The 10,533-nt window shown below is 35.4% G+C and overlaps 3 protein-coding genes and 1 non-coding gene across 6 annotated transcripts; 1 reads left to right on the top strand and 3 right to left on the bottom strand.

The window, feature by feature from the left end:
- Window positions 1-1,008: 1,008 nt before the first annotated feature.
- LOC106775784 (ubiquitin-60S ribosomal protein L40) lies at window positions 1,009-3,408 on the top strand. Its single transcript, XM_014662970.2, has 5 exons — window positions 1,009-1,169; window positions 1,260-1,346; window positions 1,704-1,806; window positions 3,021-3,087; window positions 3,175-3,408. Exons 1-5 carry the CDS (start codon window positions 1,067-1,069, stop codon window positions 3,199-3,201), a joined length of 387 nt encoding a protein of 128 aa, XP_014518456.1. The 5' UTR covers window positions 1,009-1,066; the 3' UTR covers window positions 3,202-3,408.
- A 269-nt stretch (window positions 3,409-3,677) lies between these two features.
- On the bottom strand, window positions 3,678-7,785 carry LOC106775783 (pyridoxal reductase, chloroplastic). Of its 3 annotated transcripts, XM_014662967.2 has the most exons (9): window positions 7,390-7,744; window positions 7,091-7,319; window positions 6,666-6,759; window positions 6,421-6,544; window positions 5,956-6,057; window positions 5,512-5,663; window positions 5,309-5,402; window positions 4,129-4,310; window positions 3,678-4,018 (listed from the first exon to the last, which is right to left on the bottom strand). In XM_014662967.2, the coding sequence occupies exons 1-9, from the start codon at window positions 7,501-7,503 to the stop codon at window positions 4,015-4,017; spliced, it is 1,095 nt and encodes a 364-aa protein (XP_014518453.1). In that variant the 5' UTR covers window positions 7,504-7,744; the 3' UTR covers window positions 3,678-4,014. The 3 variants fall into 3 exon arrangements, with proteins under 3 accessions (XP_014518453.1, XP_014518454.1, XP_014518455.1); XM_014662968.2 differs by lacking the exon at window positions 3,678-4,018 and having other exon boundaries at window positions 4,125-4,310; window positions 7,390-7,782; XM_014662969.2 differs by lacking the exon at window positions 3,678-4,018 and having other exon boundaries at window positions 4,192-4,401; window positions 7,390-7,785.
- Window positions 7,654-7,733, bottom strand: TRNAL-UAG. Its single transcript has one exon. It is a non-coding gene; the product is annotated as a tRNA-Leu (tRNA).
- Window positions 7,786-8,751: 966 nt separating the features above from the next.
- Window positions 8,752-10,239, bottom strand: LOC106774597 (homeobox-leucine zipper protein ATHB-12). Its single transcript, XM_014661637.2, has 2 exons — window positions 9,499-10,239; window positions 8,752-9,393 (listed from the first exon to the last, which is right to left on the bottom strand). Exons 1-2 carry the CDS (start codon window positions 9,862-9,864, stop codon window positions 9,022-9,024), a joined length of 738 nt encoding a protein of 245 aa, XP_014517123.1. The 5' UTR covers window positions 9,865-10,239; the 3' UTR covers window positions 8,752-9,021.
- Between the last annotated feature and the right edge of the window lie 294 nt (window positions 10,240-10,533).

The following is a 10,533-nucleotide window of genomic DNA, read 5'->3' as shown; positions in this document are numbered from 1 at the left end:
CCGACTCTCGAACCTAGAATCTAGTTTTCGTAGGCCGTGTCCTTCTTCATGATTTTTCGATAGTTTTTCAAAATAAACTAGAGTGACGACTCCAAATTTCTTTTTCCAAAATGTCTCTTTTTTGGATCGTCATCCCATCACAATTCGAGGGATAACACCTCCATTCACATTTAATAAAAAAAAAACTTATATCAAATTTAAATATTCTCTAAAGTTCTTAAAAGAATAAATATTCACCTTACATCTTTTGGAGTCTTGTGTGATATTTAAATAACATATATAAAACTTTTAAATAATTCAAGAGAATAATAAAAAATGAACATAGTTTGATGAATTTTTTTTAAAGAATATAATTGTTGTGCTTTACATCAAGACTCTTGTGATTAACTTTAAACTTCAAAAAAAAAAAAATTGGTTACAATCTTAAAATGAATAAAATAAAAATTAAAAAATAATGATCTTTATAAATAAATTTTGACTAAATAATTTTTTATTTATAAATTTTATATTTTAATAATTAAATATTCAATTTTTTTTTAAAAAATAATTCTAATTTTAGTTAATTTTTAAATCTTTACGGTTAATATATTAACTCGAATGACATAAAATGTGTTCATTTTTTATTATATGGATGAACTAGTGAGTAGTGACCTTTCACGTATTTAAACTAAATAAATTAAGTTATAAGGAAATTTAGTTACAAAAGTATATTTCGTTATTATTTTTGTGCAGTCTAAAAATTTGATGTACATAATTGAGGCAGAGTTTCACTAAATTTTAACAACTCAGATATGTGATGTTTGAGTATATTTTAAAATATTAAAATCCATATACTTCGAAACTATAATAGAAAATCATTTAAGCATATATTCTTAGCCTCTAATATCATAAGGGGAATAAACCTTTGCAAAGGAAAAAGAATAAAGAAATAGGTCTGGAATAACATAATCCGGCTAACCAAACACACCCTTGGTTCTGAAAACCCTAAAACTCTTACGGCTTCTATATAAATATTACGTACAACCCAGCCAGAAACCCTAATAGCAGTTTGGGAAGACCAGAAAAGATGCAGATCTTCGTGAAAACCCTAACGGGGAAGACCATCACCCTTGAGGTGGAGTCAAGTGACACCATTGATAATGTCAAAACAAAGATTCAGGACAAAGAAGGTGCTGTTTAATCGAAACGGAACCATTGATTAGTCGTTCTCTCTCTCTTATTCGTTTTTGTTTTGACTGGTTCTGTTTATCTCTTTCCAGGAATTCCCCCGGACCAGCAGAGGTTGATCTTTGCCGGGAAACAGCTGGAGGATGGTCGTACTCTCGCCGATTACAACATCCAAAAAGGTATGCAAAATCTCAATTTTGAAATTCCATGTCGTTTGGCCTTGTTAATTGCTCTAATGTTTTGAATGCGGTAATTGTTTGATTTGGTTTTTTAGATAGATTGTGTGAATTGTATTTAGCCATATACGTGTATAGGTTTTTGAGGTGGAAATCTGTAGTTTTTAAATTGATAAGAATTCACATAACAATTTTTATGAATATTACAATTAGGTACTTTTTACTTTATCGTGTCCGACTCCAAGCACTTTCGTGCTGCTTGGCTGAGAAAGAGCATGCCTCAAGTATTGTTAATTATGCTCAAATACTTTAGTATAAATTGTGAGACTTATCATTGTGTTGGTTTCTCTATTTTGGCAGAGTCAACATTGCATCTTGTTTTAAGGCTTCGTGGTGGTATTATTGAGCCATCTTTGATGGCATTGGCCAGGAAGTATAACCAGGATAAGATGATCTGCCGCAAGTAAGTTTACACATCCTCGTATTGGATCTTAATTTGAAATATTGTTCTTAATTTGAAATATGTTTTTGTATGAAGTATAGTCCAAGCACAAAAAAACTTTTTATATTGTTTAAGAAAGTCACATGAAACTCAATGTTGCAAGTCTAATCTGTCTGCAAGCAGTGTACTGATTTCAGATATAAATGCTGAATGCTGAATGATGTGCTTGTCTACACTGGATGTCTGTATGAAAAATGTATGGCAACATCAGGTTGTTGTTTTCTCTTAGCTGCATGTATCTGGAAATCCCTGTGCGAAGGTCTTTTGGCTCACTACTCAGCCACTTTGTCGAAGATCTATGTTTTGTTCCTTATACCATGTTCCCACTCACCACTCGCATGTCTTGTTCCTTGTACCATGTTCCCACTCACCACTTGCATGTCGGTTGATTTTAACCCTTTTATTTGTCTACTCTTGTCCCACATCCACTCATTCTTGATCAATCACTGCGATGGATAAGGGGATTTATGTACCAGAGAATACCCACATATTCATAATATTCCTCCCCTTTATCTTCTTTCCGCTTATTTCCCCCATCCAAGCCAAGTCTAAGTCCCTTTTACCTTTGACTTCATTAGATGCATTGAAACCTTGATGCGTATTAGGCTATGAGCAGCTATCTTTTTTATAGCACCAGACATTCGTAGAGAAAATGTCTTTTGAATAATTGCTTAACTTGCTTCGGCACTCCTGAATCAAAGGACAATTTCCTTTACAGATTAATTATTTTATGGAACTTGTTTGTAATTTGGATTGAGAAGATACAATTCAATGCATCAAATCATATTTCCTGTTGGGAACCAAAAAATGTTCTCTTGGACTCGAACTTCATTTTTATAAAATGAATTGGATATTAATAGGTTGCGCGCTTCAAATTAAGTGCACTTTAAAAAGCATCAAAGTGTTTTCTTCTGGGTTACTTCTGTTTTAGTAAGTTGGTGTTGAATTCCCATTTGCTGGAAATCAAATGTAAAACAATATATTCTTAAAAAATGTCTTAGTAGTATTCACAGCAAAACTCTGGTTCTTTTGAGAACCAAGGGATGCATGTTGGAATACAAGTATTAGAAAGCCTACGTTATATACATTGGCTTAACTCATTCATGTTAAGTGTCCATGACGATGACTAATGTCCATTCACAGCCATTATGCTCATAAATCACTATGCTTTGCAGGTGTTACGCACGTTTACACCCTCGTGCTGTGAACTGCAGGAAAAAGAAGTGTGGACACAGCAACCAGGTATAATAATTTTTTAGTGCCATATCTCACTAAAATTTTATGGAATGAAATATCGTGTTATCTGAGGCTTTTACTTTTGTATTGCAGTTGAGGCCAAAGAAGAAGATCAAGTAAACTGTTCTCACAGCAAGATGCAAACATGTTATGGATTACTGGATATGGTGTAAACCTGACAATTTTTCCATTAGCTTCTTAGGATCGTACTTACGCATGATTCTTGTTTTCAGTTTGAGACTCGTTGTTATGAATCATTCTACAGTTCCGTCTGATGGTGATACAATTTTGTTTTTGACAATAATGCGTTTGAAGTCGATGTTTCCCTGACTATTTTTTTTATTACTTAATTCCTTTTATTTCCATTATAAGTCGTGGAAGGTCAGGCCCGTAATTTTGACTCCATAATTTCTTTTTCACATAACTCGTCATACATCATTACCGTAATTGTGATTTCTTAAATCCTTTTCTTTAATTTAACTCGAATGCCCTTAGAAGCGTAATGAGTTTCTTTTTATTTTGGGCTTGCGGTTGGAGGATTAAAAAAATATTGACGGAGACGACGCTGTTTCTCAGTATGAGCGTGGCTGCTGGTCTTCATTGAAAGCCTAGTTTATTATGTGCATTGAACAATTATTTTGTAAGTCAGTATGATTTTTAACAAAGAAAATACAAAGCAATGCTATATGACGTGACTGTCCAAAAGTAGATGTGGCATCGTGGCTTCTTACTTCCGTATTTTAATGGCCAATAACAAGAACCTAAGTGATAGTATGGCATCCTCAATCAGGTTAATCAGTTGGCAATTCTCCTGGACAAGTAAAAATGAAACGGATCCATTAGCCGCTCCTCCCCTTTCTTGATACCAGATGATAAAGAAATGTGACCTTCAGTGACTGGAAGTAAGCTTGTGCTGAGGTCTAGCTTCATATTTTATCTGTTATGAATACCAAATCACGTAAAACACTTGTATCATTGCAACCTCTTTTGTTTGTGTGTTATGTGATTTGTCTTTTTAACGTTAAAAGTAAAAGAATGTGTACCTACCTGGTTTGGAAAATGTTTTGGATCATTCTTCGAGGTGATTCGTTTGCTGCATAATCCAAACGAAGCAAGTCGTCTGAGGATAGGCGCCAACCGAGAGCACCCAAATTTTCCTCCGCTTGTTTAATTGATTTGACTCCAGGAATTGGAACTGTACCTTTGCAAATGCACCAATTTATGGCTACCTGACATGATAAATGAAAGAATGAGATGGTGATAAGATATGCTGTTCCGGGAAGGTCAAGTAGACGGTCAGCATTGTCATTTTCCACGCACCTAAGACAAGGAAAATTAAGTGGGTTGGTCGGTGGTTCTGTAAAAGGCTACTACTTTATATATAACCTTTAAAAAAGTAAGCTGCGTAGGGAAGTACGACCTTTAAAAACATGAATGTGATATTAAAAGTTTGCTTCTAGGTAGTTGATCTTGATAATGAAGCAACATTAGTTCTCATGTTTTATGTGGATAAGATGTATGAGATGACTTCTACAGTGTACGGTTTTCTAATCACATTTAAAGTTTTACCATGGTAATATACATCTTACTAAATGTATTACATTTTACTAAGGTGAAACTTTAAATATGATTGAAAAGCAACACTCAAAGTTATTGAACTATACTAAAATTTTCTTTTAAGATGCTGTAGTCCCTTTCTCAATCCAGATATCAATGACACTAATATTTCATAAATCCTTCAACGGAATAATATCTGATGTACAAGCTTCCTTGAATAAAAAAGATCTTGGTCTCCTGTTATGCAGAGTTTATTATTGATCGATCTGGAGCACAGGAACGAGCACAGAGGTCACAGTGTACAAGAAATATTGTTTAAAAACCGAAGAAAGATGCTTACAGCATGAATAATATGACTACAAAGATGGAATAAATTTTTTTATGCAAAAGATTGGCCAGGCTAAGAGGATCCAGCTTTGCAAAAGCGATAAAACTAGCTTAGATTTTGGTAGTTGTTGTGCTTCCTACTCAAATACATGTGAGAAAATGAAATCTAACAAAAACGAGTGATACACACATCATTATCTTTCTTAAAAGATCCATGATCAAACATTCAACTTGCTTTTAGTTAGCAATCCTGCGATGCATCTTTTACTACTAAGAGACATTCACAAGATATCTACGAGAAATTGGCAGCATAAAGAGAAAACTAAAATGGGAAACTGATTACTTGTGACATGGTTTTCCGCCGTTTATTTGCAATATCTCTCAGGGAACTCAATAAAGGATCTAGTCCAGGAAGTATTTGCTTAAATAGCAACGCCCTGTGAAATGTGGTTAATTACTAAAATATTCTACAAGATAATAATGCATTGTGATACAAAATTATTCACCCTTTATCCCCCTAAAGTATTTCCTTAAATATCAACATACCTTGGCCCACTTGGAAGTTTAGATGGTGAGTATTTCCCAGTAAGCATTCCAAGTCCCAGAGGACTATAAGCAATCATACGGACACCCAGAGAGTCACATATACTCTTGATCTCTAGTTGATCTTGCCCCGTGCTCAGCAAAGAAAACTGCACCTGAAACATTGAAATCATCAACAAGATTACTAACACAATACCAGTAAAGAGTAATAATTACTGGTTGGTGTCTAGTCATTCATAACCGCTTGGAGTTATTCAGGCAACTCATGTTTATTTCACAGATTCTCTCTCAGAACACAAGAAAGCAAAATACTAATTATGGCCATTAGTTTCATTACACGTACCTTTCCTCTGACTTTTTTTATTTTTCCATTTTTCTTTTAAGAGTCTCAAGAATGTCTGAATTTGATCAGATCATGCTAAATTACATTTACACATAACTTCATACCTGGGCTGAGCATAAGGGGACTCCACGGTCTTTCAGATAATCATGTATCTTTAGAAGCTGCTTTGGTCCGTAATTACTTACTCCAACACCTTTAACCAAACCCTAAACGACAACATATATATCAGTACAGAAATTTGGATCATTCAAGAAATTTGAATTAATTTTCTTGACGATGTAATAACCATTGAAGTCAATGTTTAAATATGAGGATCTAAAACTGAAAAAGAATGTATAATCAAAAGCACTCTGAATGACCTTATCCACATTGTGCATTAGAAGGAAATGGTTTCCTTCCTCCCCTTACAGGTTTATGCTACCTACGTAGCGTTGCAAACATCAGTTATGAAGTTTAGATAGCAGAACGCGTTTACAAGTTACCCTTCAGCCTAGTCCTTAAACAGTGTTTCACTCAAGGTCTTAATTAATATACCGATAATATTGCTATTAAACTTGAATTATCGTAACCTTCTCATACATTGCCACTAAACCATCCCAAAGAGCTAATTCCTGCAATGGAGCATAATTTGCAGTTGACCAATGTAGTTGTCCTATCCCAATTTGCTCAATTTGCATTCTATCTAGTGACGCCCTGAAAGTTTGTTTCATCCAAATTTAAAATCATACGCAAAAAGGGAAAGACACATAAAGCAAATATTGGTCATGGGAGATGGGAACGTTGACGAAGTATTTGATAGACACAAAACAAATACCTGCAAGCATTCACAAACTGCCCTGGTGTAAGGCGCCATGGATATGCAGCAAACTTTGTAGCAATTACTATGTCACGCTTGCTCCCCTTTTTCTCTAAGGAAGTCTTACATTCAATATGGTCAACAGATGTGAATAAAAGAATCACCATATATATAATACACACACAGGCACACTTGTAATGTAAAGATTTTATATGCTATCATTCAATTACAAACCATCATGTATAAAAAGTTCAATGGTTACAGTGTAAAAAGTTTTACAGATTACATCATGATAATTATGAGGCAGAGAATTAACATAAATCAAACAACAAGGCCATTTAGGCGGGGAAGTAACAATGAGTTATTTATTTACACATGCACTCAAACCCACAACAGAATATATAATAAAGTAACTGAAAGTTGGAAAGGAATGTGAGATGAACCTTGAAACTCTCGAATGAACCTCCCCAGAAGCTTCTCACTCTGACCGTTTAACCTTCCAGTGCCATAAGAATCAGCAGTGTCAAAGAGATTGATGTCGTAGTCCAGAGCCATGTTGAAGATTTGTTGGAGCTCATTATCCATGGATTCCTGGTACCCCCAGAGAAACTGATTGCCCCATGCCCAAGTTCCGAACCCCATGGGAGACACACTCAGAGGACCCATCTTCACCTGCCACAATCAACCATTGAAATTTGAAGCTACCTTCCCACTCACACATGCCACAAAAGGATTGTTTTACCTTTTGGGTTGGCCAAAAGGGAGGGAATTTCAGAGACTTGAAGGAGAAAGATGGTGTTGATAATGTTTTGGGGTTAAGATTCCAGGGGCCAACACTGCAAACTGAGAGTGCCATTGATGAAGGGTGAGTGAAAATATGAAACACTGATAGAAGAATCAGACAGAGACCAGTTTAATATCAGTTGATGTTTTGTGTGTGGTAACCATTGAATTTCGATTTCCTTATGGATCAATTTAGAAAAACAAAAAAGTCACTCAAAAATATTGACAGCTGTGGGATTTGAACCCACGCCCTTTCGGACCAGAGCCTAAATCTGGCGCCTTAGACCACTCGGCCAAACTGTCTTGTTTGTTGTAACTTTTACATGTTTTATATATATTTAAATACATTTATTTATTCTATTCATTATATATCATTCTTTGATAGAACACAGTTCAACGACAAATGTGAAAAGAATCACGTGAAGTTGATATTCATGCATACATACATTTATCAAGGCCCAGTTAACTTTTTTTATAATAAAATAGATAGTTTGAAGAAAATGTTTGCTAAGTGATGTTTGATTGAAGATGGGAACTTATCGTAATGTCTAATTCACACTCATTATTTTCACTTCATATTTGATGTCTGTGCATTTATGATATCGCTAAGATGATGGTTGTTTATATGGGGTAGGATAAGAGATGAGTCTGAGGTGTAGTTCTGATCCATTCAAATGTAGGGACACTCTTCTAATCTTCTAATTTAATAAATACGATCTGAATGTAATTATTACTTTTTATATTTCAACTATTTTATGTTTAAAGTACTCAATCAACATTCTGGTGTTTTAGCAGAATATATGTTGCTGAACTCACTTTAAGCAAGAAAACTAACAAGTGAAATCATAAGAACTAAGAACTGAATTCCCTTTCAGGACCTGTATTTCTCCTCCAGCATTTAAGAATGTTGCGTTGGTTGCGTGATCTACTATTAGCAATTTATTATGGTACATGATCTAATTATATTACTCTAATAAAAAACATGGATTTTGTGAGACGATGTTTATGCAGACATTCTAACCATTATAATCCATTCCTCAAACAGGTTTTTCTACTTAGTTGAGATAGCATATCACTCTCCTTTTACCATGGAAATAAGTCCTTTGGAAAAGCTAAGAAATTGAACCTGCTTCATGAATTGGAGCAATTTCTTATTGACACGGTTCATTCGTTTTGTTTCTGTTCCTGTAGAGATCGCACTTGGAATAAGCTAAAGTGATGAAAGAGAGGTCCCCTTAAGAATATTTAGTGGGAAAAGGAAAAGGAAGAAAGAAGACGCGCACACACACACACGCAAAGGGATGGGAAAGGCATGCAAGCATGAACAAACAGAGACATCATTTCACATTATTTCCTTTTCCAAATCTCTACACAATTGAATTTGGTGAGGCTAGCTTAATTCTCTCCCTATCAAATCAAGCCTACAAAACTTTCTTCCAGTTTCTTGGCCTATTCGACATTCTTCAAGGCTGGAATTTTGAGTTTTGACCAGTTGGCAGCACAAGATCTTCCAGCCAAGTATGAAGCAATCTTTGTTCCTTGTCGGAGGAAACAAACATCATACATGGAAAACAGAGTGTTGTTCACTTTCTTAAGTCCAGAAATCTAACCACTGAGAGCTGCTACATGACTGGTCCAAGATGCCATTAGGGTCCACACTACTGTACCATTTTTCAAGTGATGCTAATGGCATCTCAGCGTGATCATTATCATCCATTCTGAGAAGTTGGTGTCCTTTGTCCTCAGATTTCTCACTCCTCATGATGCTATTCTCATTTTGATCATCTGAATACACACCTACTCTATCTTCCAAACCCTCATTTGAAAACCTTGGTTTTGCTTCAGGCTTCCAACTGCTGTATCCACTTCCTGAACCACCATCCTCTATGCTGTGTTCTTTGGCACCCTTGTCTTCCCTTCCACCATCATGTGATGACACCACCAAATCACTTAGCTTCTGCAACTGTTTGAGGAACAAATAACTAAGTTAAGGGTCGCATGCTTTGTTGAGAGAATCAACAGTAAGAACTAACAAGTAATCTTGTCAGAACAACAACCAGAAACTTACCTCTACTTGCAAAGACTCCTTCTCTTTCTTTAGGGACTCAAACCTACATGCTAAATTGTCATATTCATCCTTCAGTTTCCTGTATTCTTGCTCTATGCGTTTTGATTTCCACCTCGCTCTTCTGTTTTGAAACCATATGGCAACTTGGCGAGGCTGCAGGCCAAGATCTCTTGCCAGTTGCATCTTCTTCCTTGGCTCAAGCTTTGACTCTGTCTCAAATATGCATTCTAGTGACCTTATCTGTTCATCACTGAACCTCCTCTTGTTTTCTATCTTCTTGTTTTTCTTCCTTGGTGCCTCCAAGCTAGAGAAGCTTTCAACATTTTTTCCCTTTGATGCTTGAATATTCTCATCTCCCTCCATCATGTGAGTAGTGAGAAAGGAAGTATTTTATGGGTGAATTTGGAATTGGATACACAATCTGTTTGCCACGAACAAATAAAAAAGAATTATGTGATTTAAAAGTCCGGTGAGGGGGGATCAGGTGCAGAATATATAGCTAGCCATAAAAGAAAGTATCTCAAAACCATTTCTATCACGTTATTGCAACTTCTAATGGAAGGATCATGGTGTCCTATGGGATAAGATACCGTGTGGCTCTTTCTATCTTTTGTTAAGTAGGAAGAAATGATCTTGCTTCCTTCGTTTACTTGTAGCCTATCTATCGGCCATATACTATTTTGTTTGTAGAAGGAACTGATTGCTTGTCATTTGTCACCCTCACAAGCACACGTATCTGTTGCTTTTTTATAACCAAACCAGGGAAGAAAATAAAATAGCCAAATTAGCCCTCAAATATATAGCGTGTTATATGATATTAGTCCTTGCAATGTATGTTCAGTCGGCCACAATAGTTCTCAAGTTAATGAATGACATTGAACAAAACCAATTTCCTGTCTGTATAGAAGAAGAAAAAATTAATGTAGTTTCTGCATAAATTAAATCAACTAATCGTCCCAGCTTTCAGATAAATTAGATGGAAGAGTTTATGCGAAAGTTCAAATGTATGAGTTGATTTTAAATATATGAAATAGA

This window comes from Vigna radiata, chromosome 10 (genome assembly GCF_000741045.1).
Source record: "Vigna radiata var. radiata cultivar VC1973A chromosome 10, Vradiata_ver6, whole genome shotgun sequence".
Lineage (NCBI taxonomy): Eukaryota > Viridiplantae > Streptophyta > Magnoliopsida > Fabales > Fabaceae > Vigna > Vigna radiata.
This window is presented reverse-complemented; position numbering and strand designations above follow the sequence as displayed.

Coding starts and splice junctions, on each gene's coding strand:
- LOC106775784 (XM_014662970.2), top strand. CDS start 1,067: ATGCAGATCTTCGTGAAAACCCTAACGGGGAAGACCATCACCCTTGAG. Junction 1,170..1,259: donor AAAGATTCAGGACAAAGAAG/GTGCTGTTTAAT, acceptor ATCTCTTTCCAG/GAATTCCCCCGGACCAGCAG. Junction 1,807..3,020: donor GATAAGATGATCTGCCGCAA/GTAAGTTTACAC, acceptor TATGCTTTGCAG/GTGTTACGCACGTTTACACC.
- LOC106775783 (XM_014662968.2), bottom strand. CDS start 7,503: ATGGCACTCTCAGTTTGCAGTGTTGGCCCCTGGAATCTTAACCCCAAA. Junction 6,058..6,420: donor TAGTGGCAATGTATGAGAAG/GTTACGATAATT, acceptor GTTGTCGTTTAG/GGTTTGGTTAAAGGTGTTGG. Junction 4,311..5,308: donor GGCGGAAAACCATGTCACAA/GTAATCAGTTTC, acceptor TTATCATGTCAG/GTAGCCATAAATTGGTGCAT.
- LOC106774597 (XM_014661637.2), bottom strand. CDS start 9,864: ATGATGGAGGGAGATGAGAATATTCAAGCATCAAAGGGAAAAAATGTT. Junction 9,394..9,498: donor AGGAGTCTTTGCAAGTAGAG/GTAAGTTTCTGG, acceptor TTCCTCAAACAG/TTGCAGAAGCTAAGTGATTT.